The sequence below is a fragment of the Cervus canadensis genome, chromosome 4 (genome assembly GCF_019320065.1).
Source record: "Cervus canadensis isolate Bull #8, Minnesota chromosome 4, ASM1932006v1, whole genome shotgun sequence".
NCBI lineage: Eukaryota > Metazoa > Chordata > Mammalia > Artiodactyla > Cervidae > Cervus > Cervus canadensis.
In genome coordinates, this window is record NC_057389.1 from 29,101,193 (window position 1) to 29,123,309 (window position 22,117).

The 22,117-nt window shown below is 38.3% G+C and overlaps 1 protein-coding gene across 1 annotated transcript in view; it reads right to left on the reverse strand.

The window, feature by feature from the left end:
• MSH3 (mutS homolog 3) overlaps positions 1-22,050 on the reverse strand; it is a 155,331-nt gene extending 133,281 nt beyond the window's left edge. Inside the window, exons 1-8 of the mRNA XM_043467515.1 lie at positions 21,859-22,050; positions 20,103-20,223; positions 11,913-12,133; positions 10,410-10,616; positions 8,666-8,782; positions 8,145-8,262; positions 6,158-6,303; positions 2,702-2,868 (exon numbers count right to left, since the gene is read on the reverse strand). Coding sequence (XP_043323450.1) covers positions 2,702-2,868; positions 6,158-6,303; positions 8,145-8,262; positions 8,666-8,782; positions 10,410-10,616; positions 11,913-12,133; positions 20,103-20,223; positions 21,859-22,050 — 1,289 coding nt within the window. The remainder of the gene's footprint in view (positions 1-2,701; positions 2,869-6,157; positions 6,304-8,144; positions 8,263-8,665; positions 8,783-10,409; positions 10,617-11,912; positions 12,134-20,102; positions 20,224-21,858) is intronic.
• Between the last annotated feature and the right edge of the window lie 67 nt (positions 22,051-22,117).

Below are 22,117 nucleotides of genomic sequence, written 5' to 3' on the forward strand. Positions count from 1 at the left end.
TATTTAAAAAGGCAACGGCCAAGAGGAATAATAAAAAGAACAGCTTCCATCTACACAGAGCCTTCTATGCTGGCACTGTTTCAAGCACTTTATGTTAAGTTTTTTGTCTTAAAACAGTGTTTTAATAAATAAACAGTATCTCCTACAAAGTTATTTGCATATACATAGGCTATCCTAACTTTAGGGTCACTGTCCTAGGCAACCATTAATTCTGCTGCGACAGCTGATTGCCACTACTCTGAGCTGATTCAGCTCAAGCAGGATAACGCCCCATCTGACAACATAGTTGTTTGGTCACTCAGTTGTGTCCAACTCTTTGTGACACCATGGACTGTATTCCACCAGGCTCCTCTGTCCATGGAATTTTCCAGGCAAGATTACTGGAGAGGGTTGCCATTTCCTTCTTCAGACAATATAGTGAAAGTGAAAGTGAAGTCGCTCAGTTGTGTCTGACTCTTTGCGAACCCATGGAATGCAGCCTACCAGGCTCCTCCCTCCATGGGATTTTCCAGGCAAGAATACTGGAGTGGGTTGCCATTTCCTTCTCCAGGATATATTAACTTTTTATATTTACTCTTCACAACAATCCTAAGAGGTACATGCTCTTACTTTCTCTGTTTTAAAGAAAAGGAAACTGAAGACAACACAATTGGGTGATTCACCCAAAGTCACTAAGGGGAAAGTCCATTTTTTCAACCCAAACCCTATGTCACAAGAATCACACTGTTTCACTGTTTGACATTTGAATGTCTATTACTCCATTCTGTCCATAGATATAGATCAGCTTTAGACTGAACAGAAGTGAAAGTGAAGTTGCTCAGTTGTGTCCGACTCTTTGCGACCCCACAGACTGACTATAGCCCACCAGGCTCCTCCGTCCATAGAATTTTCCAGGCAAGAATACTGGAGTGGGTTGCCAAAATGTGGATTAATTGTTGACTATGTTTAGTCCATTATGTAAGTAAAATAAAAATTACATATGGTTAGTAAACACAGGAAAAATTACATACTCCCAATGCTAACCAGAAAAATACAAGTTAAATCAAGACAAAGGCAGTTATCAAATTTGGTAAAACCCACATATGACACCCAAACTATCTTTGGTATACCAAATGGCTTTTGAATCTCATCTCATGAGTAAACATTTATGAATATCCTCAGGCAATGCTGCCTACCAGCAAAAAAATTGTTTTGGCAAAGTCTTTGTGGAATGTTTGATATTTTATTTAATTCTGCCTTTACTGTTTTACAAAAATAAATGAAAATCAGAAAAATGAATGTGTTGATTCAACTGATTAACTTTAGTCTTACATCTAAATTAATCAAGTATATACTCAGTTATGAAGGAAAATTAAAATAAAAAACACAAAATATGGGAAACACGGTTTTAGAAGACTCCTAAACGTCTTCTGAGAGTTTATTAATTTTTTTAGCTTTCCAAATGCAGCATTCCTTATCAGTCTACTTGTCTGACTTTTGATTATTCAAGTTTGAACACTGTCAGAAAAGGATTAAGAACAAAATAAGGGGAATTCATGCAAAATTTTAATCTATCCAATTGGCAGAAATTATTTCAATGATCACTTCCCATGCTACCAAGGAAAAAAAATACATAGGAAATTTTAAGTTAAAAATTAAAAAAAGATACAAAACTGACTTTGCAACATGAATCAAAATTTATAAACAAAAAGAAAGGATATATATACACAGAAATAATATACCAAAATGTTTAACAGTAGTTATCTCTGTGTTATAGCTTACTGTTATGTTTATGGGACTTTTATAACTCTTAACTTTTCCTGAATGCATATGGATTAGTGTTCTAATCAGAAAAACACATTATGAAAGCTACTCTGAAAGAATTTTAAGTCAAAGGAAAAAGGAACATTCAACTCAAAGAACAAAGAAAGATACAGAACTTCACTGAATCATTCAGTTTGATTTTCCAACTGATTTGTCAACCTGTTAAACATAAATCTTCATGGGTTCTCATGCCTGAAGTCCAAATTCCTCAGTACCTGACGTCCTCTTCACTGGAGCCCCAGCCCAACTTTCCAGTCTCTTCCCACCAAACTCCTTGGGGAACAGCACAGAATCATCCCACCTGGGCACCTTCATGTCTGTCATGTACACACCACGCTTTGTGAATCCAGTTAGGTCTGTACCTATCTTCCTCTCCCGTTGGATTATAGATGCTGCAGACACACATCACAAGCACGTCTTCCTCCATAGGCCACAGTGCCTAGCACACGGCCTCATCAACAAGAGGAGTGACCACAGATCTAGTAAATTCGACTATTGGACTCAGCCACAAACTGAAACTTACAGCAAAAATAAGGCATTTCCAAAATTACATAAATTTTCTAAGAAATTATTATCTCCAGAAACTGAAGATCAGCTACCAAATAATCTCATTAAGCAATACCATAACACTTTCCTTATCATATAATATCATCAAATATCATAAACCCCTTTAAAAAGAGCAATCTCAAAAAAAAAAAAAAAAAAAAGAGCAATCTCTAAAGGCCTACATTAAGGTGACATTATGGGTAATTCTGGTTCTCTTTTTTGAAATTTCCACTACTATGATGAAATACTTTTATAAATAAAAACGATTTTCAACGACTTTGACAAGCATTCACGTGGGAATCAGATCTAGGTTTCAGAATCCACATTATCTTCCAGCGATGCGCCGCCTCACCTCACAGCCGTGACCCTGTGGATGAGCATCTCCGTTTGCCCCGACAAGTCCGACGGAAGCAGCAGCTCCGCCGGCTGCAGGCACAGTATCCGAGTTTCGAGCTCTGAACGGGAAGCGGAGTCCTGGAAACTGTCGAACACAACCTCACCTGTGGCGGGCTGTACTCCCTAAAGACAAAAACACACAGGCACAGAAAATATATCTTTCCCCATTGTAACTATGGCACAGCATTAATAAACATGGAAATAGTAAAGACGACACTCATGAGTATGTACTTGAATTTCTAAAGTGCTTGAAAATCTGTCTGCTTTCCGAGACTCTTACATAAGAAATCAGATTCACCAATATTTAAACTATGCCAGCTGGGACTATAGACATCCTGAGTCCAGCCAAATCCTGGATATAAAACACAGGATGAAGCGACTATGACTAGTCACCAAACCCTCCTGGGTCTCAGGGTCCTCCTCTGTAAGTGGGAACCAGGTTACTTCCCTCACAAAGTTACTGTGAGGGTCAAATCAGAAAACAAATGAACACTTCGTAAGCTGTAAAGTGCTATACATATAGTAGTTATTATTGCTAAAAGTAATAAGTGATATGCTCCTAGTACCCTGGCCACCAGAGGAGGAGTAAGTTACTATTTTGTTATATAATGTAAATAAAAAGTATATTTTTTTGCCAAAAACAAAATCAAATATAATGAAATCTGACTAAACCCCATGTGCACAGTCTATCCAGGGAAATAACCATGAGAACTGAGAGCCACTTGCATCACCCCAAGCCAATAATAGCAAAGAAAATCTGGAAAAGATCACAGTTCGGAAAAGTAGAAAAAAATTAAGTCATTTACTCATAGGTCAAGAGGCGATATAGTGGTGGAGGCAAGATTCACATAGTCTGACTCCACAAGTCACACTCCTATTCATTACTGATAATTAAGAAAGGCCTGGGGCCAGTTCCAGACTGTGTGAGCAAACGGGAGGAAAAATAACATTCCCTACACTCAAACACGGCTGGTGGAAAGTCAACTGACACAGCCTCTTTGAAAAACAGTTTGGCATTTCCTAGGAAAGTTGAAAGCATCCTGTAAAAATATCCCGTAACTCAGCAATTTCTCCCGAGTTAAGAAACTCAGGCACATGCATATCAGAAGCCATGTATTAATACAAAAATGTCCACAGTGCATACTCTGTACAAGCAGAAACTGGGACGAATCCACTTGTCCCTTAATGGAAGAATGAATAAATTGTAAAATGAAATACAATATGGCAATGCAACAAAAGAACCACTAAAGTAACACATGCAAATAAACCTCATGTACAAAATGGTAAACAAAGAAGCAAGATCCAAAAGGAGTAAATACAACATGTTTATGTTAATATACTGCTTAAGGTGGTAAAATTGGATCAAAAAGCAAGGAAATTATTATCTTAAAGTCTGGATTATGGTTATCTCTGGAGGCAAGGGGCCCTTCTGTGAATGGTGTTATATTTTCTAACCTGAGGGGCTATCTCACATTACACTGGTAATTTTTGATTTATGCATTTTTTTCTTGACTTTTTTTTTAATCACCCATTCTTGGCTCAAGAAGTTCCTTAATTCTAGCCCATAGGCCTTTTCTAGTGGTCAGATAACTGAACTGTAACTACTCCCAATCTACAACCCAATCTACAACTGGGTTTATCTCCCAATCTACAACCAAACTTGTATAAAAGCTATTTACAGAAGTTCAAGTAATAAATGTACTGGCCAAATTCCTCTTTGTTTTTTTAATCAGAGAAATGGTCTATATCATAAAACCTGCAATATCTACTACTCCGTGTGATATGTGCCACTGAGAAGACCACAGGCCGTCTAACAGACAGAGGGTCTGACTGCATTGGCGCTACAACAGTAAAGCCTTTGATTTCAGACTAACTCCCAGTATCCAAAGGATGACTCCTAGGTAGTGACTGGGGAGCAAGCGACACTCATCACAACAGGGAAACACCCAGCAAGACCGGGGTTCAGGGAGATGAGCTCCGTTTCATCCACACTGAATTGGAGGGCCTTGTCCAGTGGAGAGCTGGACACGGAACACTGCTCAGCGGTTTCTGGCAGCCTGGGTGGGAGGGGAGTTTGAGAGAGAATGGACATGCGTATGTGTACATGCAGGGCTGAGGCTCTCCACTGTTCACCCGAAATGATCACAACACAGCTATACCCCAACGCAGAATACAAAGCTAAAAAAAAAAAAAGAGTAAGTCCCAAGAAAATGACTGAGATGGAAACTATCGATTCTCATTTCTCACATGCCAGTTCATACACTATGTTCACTTTAGCAAGATGCCGAAGAGTATTTCTAAAAGCACGAAATAGGAGTTTATATACAATCAGCTCTGCTCCTTAGACTGAGTTCCAGGTAAGTATAAAATAGCACATTACATCTGTTAAAACTAAAAAGCAAATAACTTTACTATTTGTAGATAGGTTCAACTGCCTGCAGCTAGATAAAAAGGGCTTCTCAAGGATTAAAAAATACAATCATTTAGAGTCCCCAATAGTAACACTAACTCCCAGAGAGAATGGCTTACTTTTAAGCAAACATCAAAGTTAGTACCAAGTTATGCAGCCAAAATGAGGTATCAAAAGGTATTTTGGAGACATTTGGGCTATAAGAATTTTTACTAATATTGTAGCTGGTTGCAAAAGTTCAAAAATATAAAGAGAATGGGTTATTACTTAGGCAAGGAGTCCTGCTTCTGCTTAATAGAACAATGGAGTCTAATAGTAGTTCCAAGAGGCCCTTAAGTCTAAGATTTTAAGCAGAGTCCAAATAGGTCTCTAAATGGGCAAATCTGCTCACAAACTGCCAGAAGGCAAGATCAATAAAACTACAATTCACAAACTATACTCACCTGGAAGACTGATTATAAATATTCCTAATGTTTATTTATTTTTTTCCATTTATTTTTATTAGTTGGAGGCTAATTACTTTACAATATTGTAGTGGTTTTTGCCATACATTAAAAATGGAGTTTTGAATTGGCCAGTATAACCCTTAACTACTCTTTCCTCTAAAACTAGATATGACAAACCCATAATTGTTTGCCTTTAACTTCAAATCTAGAGGAAATTCGTAAAACCCTTTGTTATCCATGCACGTGTTGACTTAAATGTTTTATTCTGCTATCTGAACACTGTTTGCATACATGCCTGTCACTGTGTCTATCTTCAACCCTAAACTACTAGAGCACATCGACAGAAAACTACTTGGATCCCTCCAAACACAGACTGCCAAACAGTTATGTAAGAAGATTTATATTTTAAAATATAAAATTAGGAGGGAAATGTTTTTCTAGTACAATTACTTGAAGACACAACCCATCAAATAGCCTCATTATAAACCATACATGATTTCTCATATTTAATGATACCATGAACATATCATTTGTTCTTCACCTACAAAGTACTTACCACAACTCCAATGGAAACACTCCCCTTTTTTTTGTCTTTAATGTTTTCTTTGTTTTCACAGATACACAGAAGATAGCTGGTAGAAGTATCAGTCATTACCTCATCGACATTTACAGCATCATCCAGCTTGACTAAAGGATTCACATGTAATAATTATTAAGGAAAAACAAATGCTACAGTCCCATGAGCTTTTCCTCCTTAAAATAACAGTTCATTTTCCTGGACATTTTTGCTCTATACAAAATCTTCCATACAGCATTCATTCTTCTGATTTAGACTGATCATAGTTACAATGCCATATCTTCCCTAAGATATAAGATTCATGAGAACAGACAACTACTATCCTCTCACTTCCAAAAGGCCTGGAATATACCTCAAATCCTATGGAAGCCCAAACATAATCCTTGAATCCTTAACAATCCCATAAAGCTTAATTCCCCAAGTCACAGCATGAATACACTAAAATAGTGTAAATCACTTCCCCTTGCTAAAGTGCCTAACACCTCTCAGACATAGCAAGAGAATTTTTTAAAAAACATGAGAAAACCAAAAAAGAAAACAGAAACATATGTGCGTGTGTGTGTGTGTCTGTCTGTCTGTCTGTCTGTGCACATGCGTGCATAATAAGTCCACTAAATAAATTCTCAGGGATGAAAGCTGTTTTTGGACATAGTCAGTCTGGGAACACTCACTTTGGGCATCAGCTGATAAGAGAGTAAAAGAGAAGTGGGAAGGGGTGCTGTTTTAGAAGCAGGCTTTAAAAAAGAGATTCAAGTTTGAGCAAAAGAAACAACAGAATTACCAAGTTCTTACAGCCTGATCAGCTTAGAACAATACAGAGCTGTTAATAGTTTGGGGTCCATTCTGAGTGAAAAACTGTTCCCTATTCATGGTATTAACAGAAAAAAGACAGCTTTCAGGGTGTGGGTAGAAGCTCCGTAGGACTCTAAATAAGCAGATCTATAATAAAAATAACAGAAATACTACTGTCACACAGAGTCATTTAAGACTTTATCCTTACATTATTTTATTCTGAGAGACCTGACCCCATCCCACAGTAAAGAAAGAGTTTCCTTATCATATTTCATATGTAATTATTCAGTTTTTTAAGTTGACAAAATTTTATGACTCTGCTGTTAAAATGATTTGGCTTCAAGTAACTCATTGAACTGATAAATGACCAAAAACTGAGGAGCAGTCACTGTATACACTGAAGATTCTTACAAAGTGAGAAAGCTTACAATCCATTTTCAAAAGTAGTAAAATTCTTACGACACTAACAGTTAATGAAGATGACCTACTATTATCTTTTATAAGCAGTAAACTGTGTGTTAACTTTGTACTTTTCACACTGTGACGTTAGTAAGTTATTTTGTAGGTCTAACTTAGGAAGATGTACAGGAGTTTGTAAGCCTAAGCAACCAACCACTGACAACACAGGCCTTGGGAAGATGTAATTTCACATCAGTTGCTGACTTGCTGTCATTTACCAGGCTCTCTTTCTTTCTCTTAAAATATGATGACCTCTTCTTTAACTGTGGCTTTTGAAAAATGCCTCTTTCTAGCCAAAACCAACCCTTCTCTTTTCAGTTATCACACTAATCAGAGGTCCAAGTAACCATACCGCCTCATCTCATCAAGAAGGTACCCAATCACAGTTTGGAATGGACATGTACAGACTGCTATATCTAACATGGATAACCAACGAGGACCTATGGTATCGGGCCCCTGGAACTCAGCTCAGTGTTATGTGGCAGCCTGGATGGGCGGGGAGTTTGGGGGAGAACACACACATGTATATACATGGCTAAGTCCCTTGGCTGTTCACCTGAAACTACCACAATACTGTTACTCAGCTACATCCCAATACAAAATACAAAGTTTATTTTTTAAAAAGTACCCAATCAAAGAACAGCTTTTAAAAATGTTATTTAAAACAAACACCTTGTAACATTTAAGAAAAAAAATTCCTACTCAAAAAGGATATCTTCTCCAATAAGTGTAGATTTTGTATAAAGAGCAGTCAGTTTCCGGGAAAAGAGTGAACTTTTGTTGTCCCCAATAGCCTTTAAAGCGGCTGTTTCAGTTTGCTTCACAACTCCCACCTTCAACAAAAGTAATAAACACTGCATGTTAAATATGATGGAAAATTTGTTAAGATAACATTATTTCTAATTTAGAAGTTTAATTTTGAAACATTTAAAATAAACAAACTAGTCCACAATGTCCAGATGTAGGACTTAAGTTTAAGTAATAAGTAACACAAGGACCTTGCAAGTATGGATAAATCACTAAGAAACACTCCAACACACAGTTGAAAAATTTTTTTACCCTAAATATCTAATATGTTAAAAACTCATGAAGATAAAGTGCTAATAATTATGACAAACTTTAATTTCTCCAAAATGCCCAATTCCAAAACCAATTACAGCCTCCCACCTTACAAACGCCTCCCTCTCCAGAAGAGACTCCAACCCCCTTTTCCCACAAATTGAAGCCAAAGCTGACCTTATATCCTTTGGCCACAAGGCGGCGTACGTGAACAAACAGTCGGTGAGTAGGTATGCTTGCTGTCATAAAGTTGTGATCCAAATGGCAATAGATATTGAGCTCCCGGGCTGCAATCTAAAAAAATTTTAAAAGAAAATATCAGTAAGTTTCTATTTCAAGATTCCCTGTGTGGTGTTTGTCCACTTTGCTAAAAATCCATCCAGGTATATATTTAGGATTTGTGCACTTCTCCAAGTGGTATGTCAATAAAACATTTAAAAGACACTCCCTGTGCAGAAGCCTATGGTTTCGTTTCATCTTTTTTTAACAGTGTCCATGGCCTCAAGACCAACATCTATATCTATAAACAACTTGGAAAAATATGACATGTTTTCTTTTACGTCCTTAGATGTATCAAAACCTTAAATTGCTGAACTTTCCCTGTGCAAAACAGTATAAGGGTATAATGGAATAAGAATTTGCTACTTAGCATGTGCAAATAACTGAAAATTAGGAGATATGACACAGTGTACATAAATGATAAACCTGCCTGGACAGAGGGCATCTTTGAGGAAGTGAAAAGAAAATCCCATGGTCTGGTTGGCTAATCAATGATACGCGAGTGATAGGAATGTGGAATCCTGTAGCACCACCTGATTTCCTACTTTTTTCTAAGAAGCATCATGGCAGACTTCCCTGGTGGTCCAGTGGTTGAGGGCCAACACAGGGGACCTGGGTTTGATCCCTGGTCTGGGAAGATTCCGCATGCCATGGGGCAGCCATGCCCAGGCACCACAACTACTGAGCTTGTGCTCTAGGGCCTAGAGGTCAGAACTGAGCCCACTTGCTCCAACTACTGAAGCCTGCTTGCCTAGAGCCCATGCTCCACAAGAGAAGCCACTGCATGAGAAGCGTGTGCATCTCAACAAAGAGCAACCCAACTTAGACTAAGACAGCAAAATGACTGATCTACAAAGACCTGTAGGACTTCACACACCTGTCGGTAGGCCAGCAGAGTTAATGTGCTCATCTAAGAAAATTCATAAAGTAAAGGTAAAAAGAGGAATATCAGACATCTCATTTTTTTTTTTTGGTGTGAGTCTTCTTTAGGAATACTCACATGATTATGATTCATTCACTAACTATTTGGTTCATCCACAATTAACTTTTGACAGATGAAAGCCACTAGGTAAGCAGCATGGAGAATAAGTATGAACATTCTAAGCAGAACCACTCACTTCCCCACAGATTTAGCATCCACCAAGCTTGCTTCTGTTTATATGTAGTGTTTACTTTAAATGAAAGCTTTAAATGGGGCTTCCCTGGTAGCTCAGGGGTAAAGAATCTACCTGCAATGCAGGAGACCCCAGTTCGATTCCTGGGTCGGGAAGATCCTCTGGAAAAGGGATAGGCTACCCACGCCAGTATTCTTGGGCCTCCCTGGAGGCTCAGCTGGTAAAGAATCCACCTGCAATGCCGGAGACCTGGGTCCGATCCCTGGATTGGGAAGATCCCCTGGAGAAGGGAACAGCTACCCACTCCAGTATTCTGGCCTGGAGAATTCCATTGACTCTATAGTCCACGGGGTCGCAAAAAGTTGCACACAACTAAGCAACTTTCACTTTTCTTAAATGAAAGCATTTTTAAAAGGCAACTGATTACACTAGCTTTTTCATCAGGTCAGAAAGCGAAACGAAAACACTGGAAAATATTTAAGGCTGGACAAGAAAATCATGAAATAATGCCTAAGAAAATAACTTACCTCTGCATCTTCCCCAAAGAATCTATACTTATATCCACATTCCACACACAAAATTGCATCTTTCTGCTGCTGCTTCATTTCTAAGTATTGTAATTCTAAGGGTGTGTAGATGCTTTTAGTCCGTTTATTAGATGGTTTAGAATCAGAAGTTTTCTGTAGGTTTTCAGAACTCCTTTGTGATGGTCCAAAATGGCTGAATGTCTTGTCCTGGCAACCGAAAGATTTTTATAGTTTAAAAACCTTAATAATAGTTCAAGAGAGAAAGAGAGAATGTAAATTTGGCACAAAGCTAATAATTGGTGAATCCAGGTGAAAGGTTTACAGGAGTGTATTGTACATTTAGGCAAATTTTCTTGCACGTTTGGAATTCTTTCAAAGTAAATGACTTTAAAAAATTGAGCCAAACTAAACTACTACTTAATATCTTAAGCAAATTTTGAAAGCCTAAAATAAAATGTCATATACTATATGTTTTTTTTCCGGCCAGTTCATGAATCTGGACTTTGCAGAAAGGAGTGTGAACTTCTGAAAATCACATACAAAATTGTGTTGGTCTGAGTATTCTTCTGAGTAAAGAGTCCATAGTTTCATTAGATTTAAATGACTCAAAAAAAAAAGTAAAGGACTATTTCTTTAATTCAGTAGTTCTCAACCATGGCTACACATTAAAATGAGAGCTTTTAAATGATACCCAAGTTCAGTTTTTCATGAACACTAAGTAAACATGATTCTGAGAAAGGGTTTTGATGATTTTTTTTTTTTAAAGTTCTGTTCTCTTTTTTTTTAACTGACATATAGTTGACACACAATATCATGTTAGTTTCAGGTGTGCAACATGGTGATCTGACAATCAAATACATTATGAAATAATCACAAGTCCAGTAATCAATTGTCACCATACAAAATTATTACAGTAAGGTGATCTCATTTAAAGCTGGGCTTCACCACTAATTCTGAATTATAGATTTCAACGATGGATCAAGAGTTAAATTCCCTGATTTTGCAATGGGGAAAAACACTAATAGTCACAAGACAGTAGAAGAAGTAAGGAACCCATATGTATTTAGTTAACTTTTCTATTTACTGTACCAGCCAAGCTTTAACTGAAAACCTCAAAACATCTCTATAAATTATTTACCATGATTTTCTAGACTAATCATGGAAACTATAAGAAGGACTATAAGAAACTGTGCTTCTATTAATTATTAATAAAGAATTACCCCCAAATTAATGACTCCTAACCTAGGCTGTATATCAGAATCAGCTGGGAGGTTTTATTTTGTATTGTTTTAATAAAACCAATCTATGCCACCATAATAGTAAATCAGAATCTCCAGGAATTAAAAAAAAAAAAAATCTAAGAGGCAGAAGCTCCCTCAGCTGATTTGGATGATCAGCCAGGTTTGAGAACCCATGTCCCGGGTGAACCCACAGAACCTAATGGTATTTGAGAACCTACCGTTCTAAGTTAACTGGATATCCATCCATATAAGAGTCACATACCTTTTGACTAGTTTGGGATTTGGAATCTTCAGAAGAAACTGCATTCTTTGCACGTAGAAGATCAATATCCTCAAAATCAGTACATTTTGGCAGAACTGCAAACTTCCTCTGAAGAGGTTCTGTCTGGACTCTATTTTGAGGAAGGGCAGAATCGCAGCAGAATTCTTTCAGTTTTTCCAGAGACTTTAAAACAGTCCTGGTCCTCAGATGTTTCTTGGGCTCTTAGCAAATCAGACGAAAACATAACAATAGTATTTTGTCTCATTATGTCAATTCATAATCAGCATAGGATTTTTACAGAAGGATCTTCTCAGTTAAGGCAATGAATCTAACTATAATGTGATAAAGAAATAAAGAAATCTTGGGCTCAGGTTGAAGATGGCATAATGAAACACACATCTAATTTCACTTCGTCCTGAAACCTTATTAAAAACTATAATACAGCAGAGAGAAGAAGAGATGACAACAGCAAACAAAATATCTCAAAGTAGAAGGAAAAAAATGGATAAGCAATAACCAATTTAGTACACCTGAAAGCTAAATCCTAAGTCAGTAATATACAAAAAACCAAGAACCAATCCTATTTACAACATAAAATGAAAGGGTCAACAATCACTGCAAGAGTAGCTCTGGAAATGGAAAAATGGGAGGTTCTAAAACAAAGAGGGTTGTGAATGGGAAGGGAGCTTGGGGGAGAATGGATAGATGTACATGTGTAGCTGAGTCAATTTGCTGTTCACCTAAAACTCACAACATTGTTAATCAGTCATACTCCCATATAAAATAGTTTAACAAGTAAATAAAGTAAAATCAAATAAATAGGACTGGTTCAAAACAATTAAATCCTTAGACCCCTAGCCCCTCCAAGCTCAAAGATAGCTGTCCTCCACCTCCCTCAGAAGAAGACTGGCAATTTCTCTGGAAAAGGCAAAAGGGGCACAGGTGAGATGCAGTACTGTGCCTGCGTCATAAGAATAACGGAATATAGGTTTACTGAATGCCCAGAATCCAGCCTCTTCTCACCAGCTCTCAGAACACTGGGGCCAAAGCTCTCCCTCCAGGCAGGAGCACAGAAGACTCTGACTTTAGGAAAGTCCTAAAGATCCTGAAACCAGGAATTCACAGGGAAACCCGAAACCCTACCCCCAGGACACCTGCCGCCTTCCTGCCTCCATAGCTTTGCTCATGCTATTCTTTCTCCCTGAAATGCCCAGGACCCCAAATTCCACATGTCAAATTGTACTCATTTCATCAAGACCCATCTCAAAACTTCTTTTTCCATGAAACTCTGCTAATTCTCCCAGTTAAGAGTCACGTTTTCCTTCCTCTATGTTCCAATAACAAAATCACATCTTTCTACAGCCCGTACCACACTCTGCCAAGTAGTTGTTATTAAGAAGCAAGCAATCCATAAAATAAGGGACATTATCACATATTGGGTATTTATAATAATACAAGCCAGAATACATTTTTTTGCCCTGAAGAGCAATAAAATTAGGCAGTTTACTTTTAAATATAAAGAAATGGGACTGCATTTATCATCTCTTACCTTTCCCGTTAAAGCAAAACACTCAGGACAAGAGATGTGCTTCACTCATTTCTGAAAGTTTAAATCATCTCATATTCATATCAAAACTCTTTTTAGGTATATACTTTACCCTGTCTCCTGTTAACCTTATAGCTAGAAAAATATATATTTGAAATTTCTTTCAAATGAGATATTCATCTTATTTACTATTACTCTCCCCTTTTCAGGATGTATACTTGAATCACTCTTCAAAAATATACTGTAAGTTTTTATATTATATAAGAACTTTTCTCCTATCTGTACAAAAAAAATTTCCCAGGGTGGGGGTGGGATATAAGTCTTAGAGTTGTACTTATGTAAAAAAGTAGTATCTGAAACTGAAGTGTTAAAAACAGGTGAAGTAGCCAGGGACTCTTCTGACTACTGAATATTCTGTTCTGTTCTTCACATGATTTATGTTTTAAGTAAAGTTCACATTTCAAAAATTCCATGTTTATGGCCTTATTTCCACAAACTTCAGGGTCTGTTTGGCTGGATCTAGAGCAAGGCCTTAGCATGCATGTGGTCAGACTCCATGATGGCTGACTTTCCCACTTCCTCTTCCTTACATCCTTCCCCAGCCCCCTACTGCACTCTCACCATGCCAAGAAGATTCCCTCATGAAGCTCCATCCCTGAGTTATGCTCAACTCAGAAAGGCTTATATTGGTTCAGATATGATCCTGGATTGAACCAGTTTTTCTGTATAACCTCTCTGCCACCCTTCCACATCTCTTAAAATTTGTTCTCTCCTTTTTCTGTGTAGCCATCTTTCATCCTTAAGCTAGAATGTCTTTTATGGGTGCACCTCAGCTCAAGAGACAGGTAAGAAGACATCCCACCCTTATTCAGTTATATCAAGCCATTATGATTCCTGAACTATAAAATAAGGGAAAGAACTGGTACATAAGAAATGATGCAAAGTTACAATTTTTTCCTAATGCTCCTAGGGCCATCATATCTTGAGCCATTTAAAAGAAAACCAGGAGGAAATATGAACATGTTTACCTGTGGGAAGAATGAAGCTTACAGGGGAAAGCCAAAATCTTTCATTGCCTTTCTCACAGACATCTAAGAGAGATCTTTACACCTTCTAAGGAAGGGCTGATGCTGAAGCTGAAACTCCAGTACTTTGGCCACCTCATGCGAAGAGCTGACTCATTGGAAAAGACCCTGATGCTGGGAGGGATTGGGGGCAGAAGGAGAAGGGGACAACAGAGGATGAGATGGCTGGATGGCATCACCGACTCGATGGACATGAGTTTGAGTAAACTCTGGGAGTTGGTGATGGACAGGGAGGCCTGGCGTGCTGCAGTCCATGGGGTCACAAAGAGTCGGACACAACTGAGCAACTGAACTGAACTGAACTGAACTGAAGGCCCTCAAGGGAAAAAACTAAATGGAAGCCCTCTCAAATAAAAAGCCCCCAAGAGCTATAAAACTCTTATGCCTCAGAGGACACATAGATATAGGCCCCAGTTCCTCCCTTAGGCTTGAGGAAGACTGTAACCACCGTGAAAAACCTGACTGGTCAAAAACTGAGTACAGTGTGTGTGTGCACACTTAGTTGTGTCCGACTCCTTGTAACCCTATGGAGTGTAGCCTGCTGGACTCCTATGTCCATGGAATTCTCCAGGCAAGAATATGGGAGTGGGTTGCCATTCCCTTCCCCAGAGGCTCTTCCGGACCCAGCAATCAAACCCACATCTTGTGTGTCTCCTGCACTGACAAGCGGATTCTATACCATCTGAGGCACCAAGGAAGCCCCTGAGTACAGGGTGTGTGTGAAAGTCACTCAGTCGTGTCCAACTCTTTGCGACTGTATAGTCCATGGAATTCTCCAGGCCAGAACACTGGAGTGGGTAGCCATTCTCTTCTCCAGGGGATCTTCCCAACACAGGGATCAAACCCAGGTCTCCCACATTGCAGGTGAGTACAGTGTACTATGAAAATTAAAAGGAAAATGGCATTGGGAGGCCAGCAGGGGGAGCTCTCCTGCACACACAGTGTCAATACAGATCCCAACAGGAAGAGACTCACCTTGCATCTCCTACAGAAGTGATACTACTTTACTACTACCAGAAGGAGGAAGATTTTCTCCTAGCCTGACAACAGTTCAACCAATGAGAGACTGTCACAACTCAGCCAAAGAAAACCCTCTATGTTCTGAACTCCCAATTTCCTCTAGTCAACTTTCTATTTATAACAAACCCTCCCAACTTCCCTTTCTCCTTTTTATAAAGACTTTTCTCTCCTTTGCCTTGCCAGACTTGCATGATATTTGCTATAGCTGCATGTCCTGTATTCTCTGCTGCCCCCAGATAAAGCCATTTTGCTGGTAAAATAATTGGGTTGTTTTTACTGTTTTAAGTTAACAGTACCCAAACAAACCTTAGCAACCTCTCTATTCTGCTCCTATATTTAAAACTTCACTTATACTATCTCGTTTTCTGAAGATGCCATGAAATGAGCCATCAAACTGGCACAATATGAGATTAAGACTTGGCAGCCTTATCACTAGTCTCTGAGCCCTTAAGAGGATATACCCTAGAAATAAGGCCACTGGTTGCTGTCCCAAGACGTTAAATAGACCAAAAATTCCTTGCTAAAAATCTTTCACTGAAATTAACACTTTCACTGTTTGAGCTTTAAATTTTGTGTGCCATAAAATGGAAATACATAATAGTTACTTTCCTCAAGACCACTCCTCTACACTTAGGTTATGAATGATCAAGGAGGAAGGAGAATTATCATATTTTAAATGAAGAATTTTAATCTAGAAGGAAGCACAGAGTAGATGCTAAAATATAAATACACCATTATAAACATATTTTTAAAAATCCGTACAAGAACCTGTTTTACAGATAAAATAACTCATCATCTTAAAAAAAGGAAAAAAAGAAAAACCTTTGCAATATTGCAAACATATTTTACATTGGTTAAATTAAACACAATGTTCAAGCAAAACCAATCTACACCGAAGTCAGGATAACAGTTATCCTGGGTCGGGGGAAGGGGTTGCAATGGGAGGGAGCACAGAGAGATTTCTAGGAGTCCTAGTAATACAGCTTCTTGATCTAAAAGATAGTTACAGAGGTGACTTCAGTTTGTGAAATTTATCAAGCTTATAATTCTCTACATATCTTAAACATCTATAAAGAATTAAAAACGACAACAAATCCATGTTCATAGATCTCAGGGTGTCAAGAACCGTCTGGAAAGACAAGCTACAGCCAATGTTTTAGCGTGTTTAAGCTGAAAATAAGACATTTAAACTTAGGTAGATAAAAAATAATACATAAGTAGGATAAGGTCTTAAAAAGAAAAATAAACAAATTTAAGAGCCAGTTTCAAATCTTGTCTAACAGTAGAAACCCAGGCAAGCAGTAGAACTTTCTCTTAATTTAAAAAACTTATTTTTTAATCTCAGTGCCTTTGTTTTAAATATTCATTCCAAACTGAGGCATGCTGTTTTAAACTTCTAAAGGTGATTTTTTTTAATAGTGCAAAATAAAAATGGAAAGTTCACTGGACAAAATTTTTCACCTTCTATAATAAGTATAGTCATTATAGAATACAAAAATGGGAATTTGAGGAATGGTATATTTAATTCCATGGAAAAATTTGATTTTTTTCATTAAAGCTAAGTAGCTTTATCCTCAGCCATAAAAAAAAAAAAAAGAATGCCATTAGCAGCAACATGGGTGGAGTTTGATTATCATACTGATGAAGAAAGCCAGAAAAAGACACATATCATATGATATCACTTACATGTGGGATCTAAAATATGATACAAATGAATTTATTTACAAAAAAAGAAACAAGACGCACAGACATAGATATAAACTTATGGTTACCAAAGGAGAGGTGGGGTGGATAAATTATGAGTTTGGGATTAGCAGATATAAACTACTATATATGTATATATAGAGAGAGATAGATATATAAAATAGATAAATAACAAGGACCTACTGTATAGCAAGGCAACTATACTCAATATTATATAATAACCTATAAGGGAAAGAAATCTGAAATATATATAGGTATATACATATATAAATAGCTGAATCACTTTACTGTATACCAAAATCTAGCACAACACTGTAAATCAACTATGCTTTGATTTAAAACATGTTACTTAAAAAATTTTTTTGATTAAGTAGCTTTAACTTTAGGATATTATTGTGTAATAATTATAAATACTGGTTGATGTCTTTTATAAAATGGTTCAAGGATAACCTGGCAATTATATGAATATAAGGCAAATTTCAATTAGAACTTTCTGGGTACCGTTTAAAGGCATAATATCTGACACATTTTCCAGGTCTTTTTTTAATTGTATATTATTTTAATATACTCTAGTTATATTTTATTGTATCCTTAATTGATTTTGTAAAGTCCAAATTTATATAGTATTAAGATAATGGATATCTGTATTTTTCAAAATGCTTTTGAGACAGTTCTACACTATGTTTATCTGTAATTAAAATAATATTAATAACAAAAAGCAAGTCTGAATTTGGGGAGATTTTATTTATTAAAGGTAGCCAGACATGTATATACCACTGAACTGTACACTTTAAAATGGCTAAGATAAATAAATAAATAAATAAATAAAATGGCTAAGATATAAATTTCACCATATAAAATAAAAGTTTTAGTTAAAATTTAAACAAATTCTGTTATGAAATAACAAAATTAAATCACAAGAAGATGAACAACAAGAAATTAAATCAAAAAACTTTTGAAAGGGGTACAACAGACAAAAAGGTCACATACTCTATGATTCTACTTATATGAAATGTTCAGAACAGGCAAATCTATAGACAAAAAATAGATTCGTGCTTAACTTAGGCCTGAAGGGGTGCTATTGGGGGAAAATGGGAAGTGACTGCTAACAGGTACTGAGTTTCCTTTGAGGGTGATGAAAATGTTCTAAAATTAACTTTAATGAGGGCTGCACAATTCCGCGCGTATACTAAAAGCCATTAAACTGTACATGCTAAATGGGTAAACTGTATAACCTGCAATTATATCTTAATAATTCTGATATTTAAAAAAAAAAAAATTAGGTGGAGTAATCACCCAGCTTTTGACTGGTGAAAACTCTTTCTTCTTCCTGAGAGCAATGTTTACCAAGTAACAAAGGTTTTATATCATAACATTCCAAGTCTGATGCCCCATTTCTACCTCATCTCTCCTGGGTGCCAGGGTAAGTCACTGAAGTGTGGTAACCCTCATACCTCACGTATCACCCATCTCTTCTTCTATAAAAGGAGAATAACAAGGGTTGTTGGGAAGAATAAAATAACTACAAAAAGCCTCCAGAACAACGGCAGGCAAACAGATGCTGTTCATTAACAGCTTGAAGACTTTACTTAAAAACTAAGTAGATCAGGTCTATGCAGAGTAATGAAGCAAAGAAAAGAAAATGCAAACTCTGTCAAGTCATGCCTCCAGTCACGGCCCATTCAGGTCGGAGGAGGAAAAGAGTATCTTCAGACCTATCTTTCACTTTAATCACGCCTCTCCATTTCTACAGTTATTTCATACACAAATTCAAATTTTACTTCTTAATCCACCAAACTGAAACTTTTCTTTTTTGCTTTTGACTCATTTTCCTTGGGCGTCCCTCGTGACTCAGATGGTTTAGAATCTGCCGGCAATGCGAGAGACATGGGTTCGTTCTCTGGGTTGGGAAGATACCCTGGAGAAGGGAATGGCTACCCACTCCAGTATTCTTGCCTGGAGAATTCCATGGACAGAAGGGCCTGGCAGGCTATAGCCCATGGGGTCACAAAGAGTTGGACACAACTGAGTGACTTTCACTTCACTTCACTTCATTTTCTTTACCTAATTTCACGAGAATAATGAAGAAAGAAGCATTCTCTCTCCTCTCCTATCATAAACTGTCTGAGGCCAATTAACTAAAGAAAAATTTGCTCAACTATCTGTATCCAATACCTCCGCTAGAAGTCCAGGAGCTCAGGAATGGTGGTTTTACCCAAAATCTTTTCACATACAGAAGAAACAGCTCCATGATTAAAAAGGACAGGATAGATCTACACATCCTAACACTGAATATTGTTCAAAATGTTCTAAGGGGGGGGGGAAAGTCACAAATTAGTATATATAGTATAATACCATTTATGAAATATTATTAGTTAACTAATTTGTGGTATGTGTTTATATATACAGATGTGCATAAGTAGAAAAATCTGGAAGAATATACAGCATCTCCAAAAATCAGCACTAGGCCTTACTGAAAGAAAGACTATGAGGTCTTTGACTGTCTACCTTCAACGTTTCTGAATTGTTTGAAAATTTTATAACAAGAATGTTTTACTTTTATAATCAAGACCAAAATTTGCTAAAGGGAATAAAAGACAAAATTGAAAGAACTACAGCCAAATTGCAGAACTCCAGCTTTTATCCCTATTTCTCCAACCTTCTACCCACACACCACCACTTAAGAAGATGCCAGTCTACTCAAACACTATGGAAGCCTTTCTCCCCACAGGAAAAAAATGGCCCAATTCTCCAATAGCCTCCTCTACCCTCAGGAGAACACAAGAATACCAGAGCCATGACTTATGAGAACGAAGAAACTCCCCCAGAACTCACCAGAGTTCCCAGACATTACAGAATCACTTCCTTCTTCCTTTGCTTGGACATTCCTTGCTTTCTTTTTAACTGGCCCATCACTCTCCAGGGCTCTCTTTTTACTTCTGTCAATTTCTGCAACCTGTGTTAGAAAAGGATGTGTCATCTCTAGTCTCAAAATGTGATGTACGGAAAATAATTTAAACTTTACTTCTGAATGACAGTAGGTTCTTGCCATCCACCCTTCATAGAATTGTCTGCTTAGAGCTATGGGTGAACTGTTTTTACCATCATCAAAGATAAGCTGAAGGTCAGGTTATGAGCCTCGGCATCTCAAGCAGTCCTAGAATTAGAACCAAGGTGCTACTTTTCTTCACTTAATCAGCCTTGCCCTATCTCAGATTATGAATCACACTACTTACCTATGTTAAATAGAACACCTTCAAGAAAAAAACTAACATTTAGACAATTAAAGAAGGGTATCATTTTTGAAATGTTAATTGTAATTTAACTTTTATGTTCAAACATAAAAGTGGCTTATGTTTTACCACTGAAGATGCCACAAGATTATGGACTGTATGCTGGCAGAAAAACTGTCAAAAACTTAGGTCCTTCACCAAATGACCTCTGAACAGTAGGCGTAAAATAAAATCTTGGTGAATTCATGGAAATGTAGACTATGGTCAAAAAACAAAGACAGGAGAGAAGCAATTCTCTATAGAAGAAATATAAATGAAGGGAACAAAATTTTGAAGCAGCCAAGCTGTCACCTGCTTTAAAACCTGGAGGGTTACTTAAAAGCCAATCTACAACTCCCTGCCACATTTTCAGTTTGACAAATGCTGTACCAGGGAGCCCCAGTGAGGGCTCACCCTTAGGCTTTCCTCTGTGGCAGTGTTCCTGGTCAAAAACAAAACAAAACTATTTTACTCAAAGGATGGCAAGCAACATGAAGGTCCCAACGACTAGCACATCTGTATCGTCTAAAGAAACTTTATCCACTCAAATCGTGTATCAGACTTTATAATCTGAACCACAAGGGGTAGGTACAGTCACCAGGGAACCGCACCTAAGTCATGACTTTTACTGGTAATCAACCAAAACATTGAGCAAGGCTGTTGCAACCCTAAAAACTGGAGATTTAACGCCAGTTTTCATCCGGTCACCTAACTAAACACATACAAATGAACAAAGCTCTTCTTCAACCCTCAATTCAGAAAAAAAAAGGTGGGGGGGGGGGGCAGGTAGAATGGAGATTAAAAGAGGTATCCTCTGACCCTACCCATCAGAATGGGAGTCAAGAGACCTGAGTTTCTGTCTCAGGGCAGCCATTAAGAGTTGGTGTGACCCTAACCTCAAAACTAACACCGTAAGTGTGAGTGTGAAGTGAAAGTCGCTCATTGGTGTCCGAGTCTTTGCGACCCCATGAACTTCTCCATGGAATGCTCCAGGCCAGAATACTGGAGTGGGTAGCCTTTCCCTTCTCCGGGGGATCTTCCCAACCCAGGGATCGAACCCATGCAGCATTGCAGGCAGATTCTTTACCAGCTGAGCCACAAGGGAAGCCCTGTAAGAAGGGCACCTAGGATGGAGGCGGGCCTACCTCTTCCTACCTTCTCCTTCCTGGGCCCCGCCCCGTTCCCGTCTGGCCCAGTCACCTCGTCGATTCTCGCGCACAGTCCCCGCCTCATCCCGCCCCACCCACAAACGCTGCCTCCGCCCGTCTGGCCCCGCCCCCTTTCCCCGATGGCCCCGCCCTGTCCTGGACCGAACCCACCACGTGTGGCTGCAACTGCGGCGGGAGCGTGGACGCTAGAGGCGCCGCGGAGTCAGAGTCAGGGTCCGCCTTCTCGGCTGCACCCGCTGGGGATGCGGTGGATTTCAGGCTTCCCGTAGACTGGAAGAATCTGCTTAAAACAGCCTGCCTTGCAGACGCTGGGCTGGAGGAGGCCGGCTTCCGGCGCGACATCGCAAGGCCAGGAGTCAACAGCCCGAGAGCCGGGCCGAGCCGGGAGCGCGGGCCCGCGGCCGCAGTT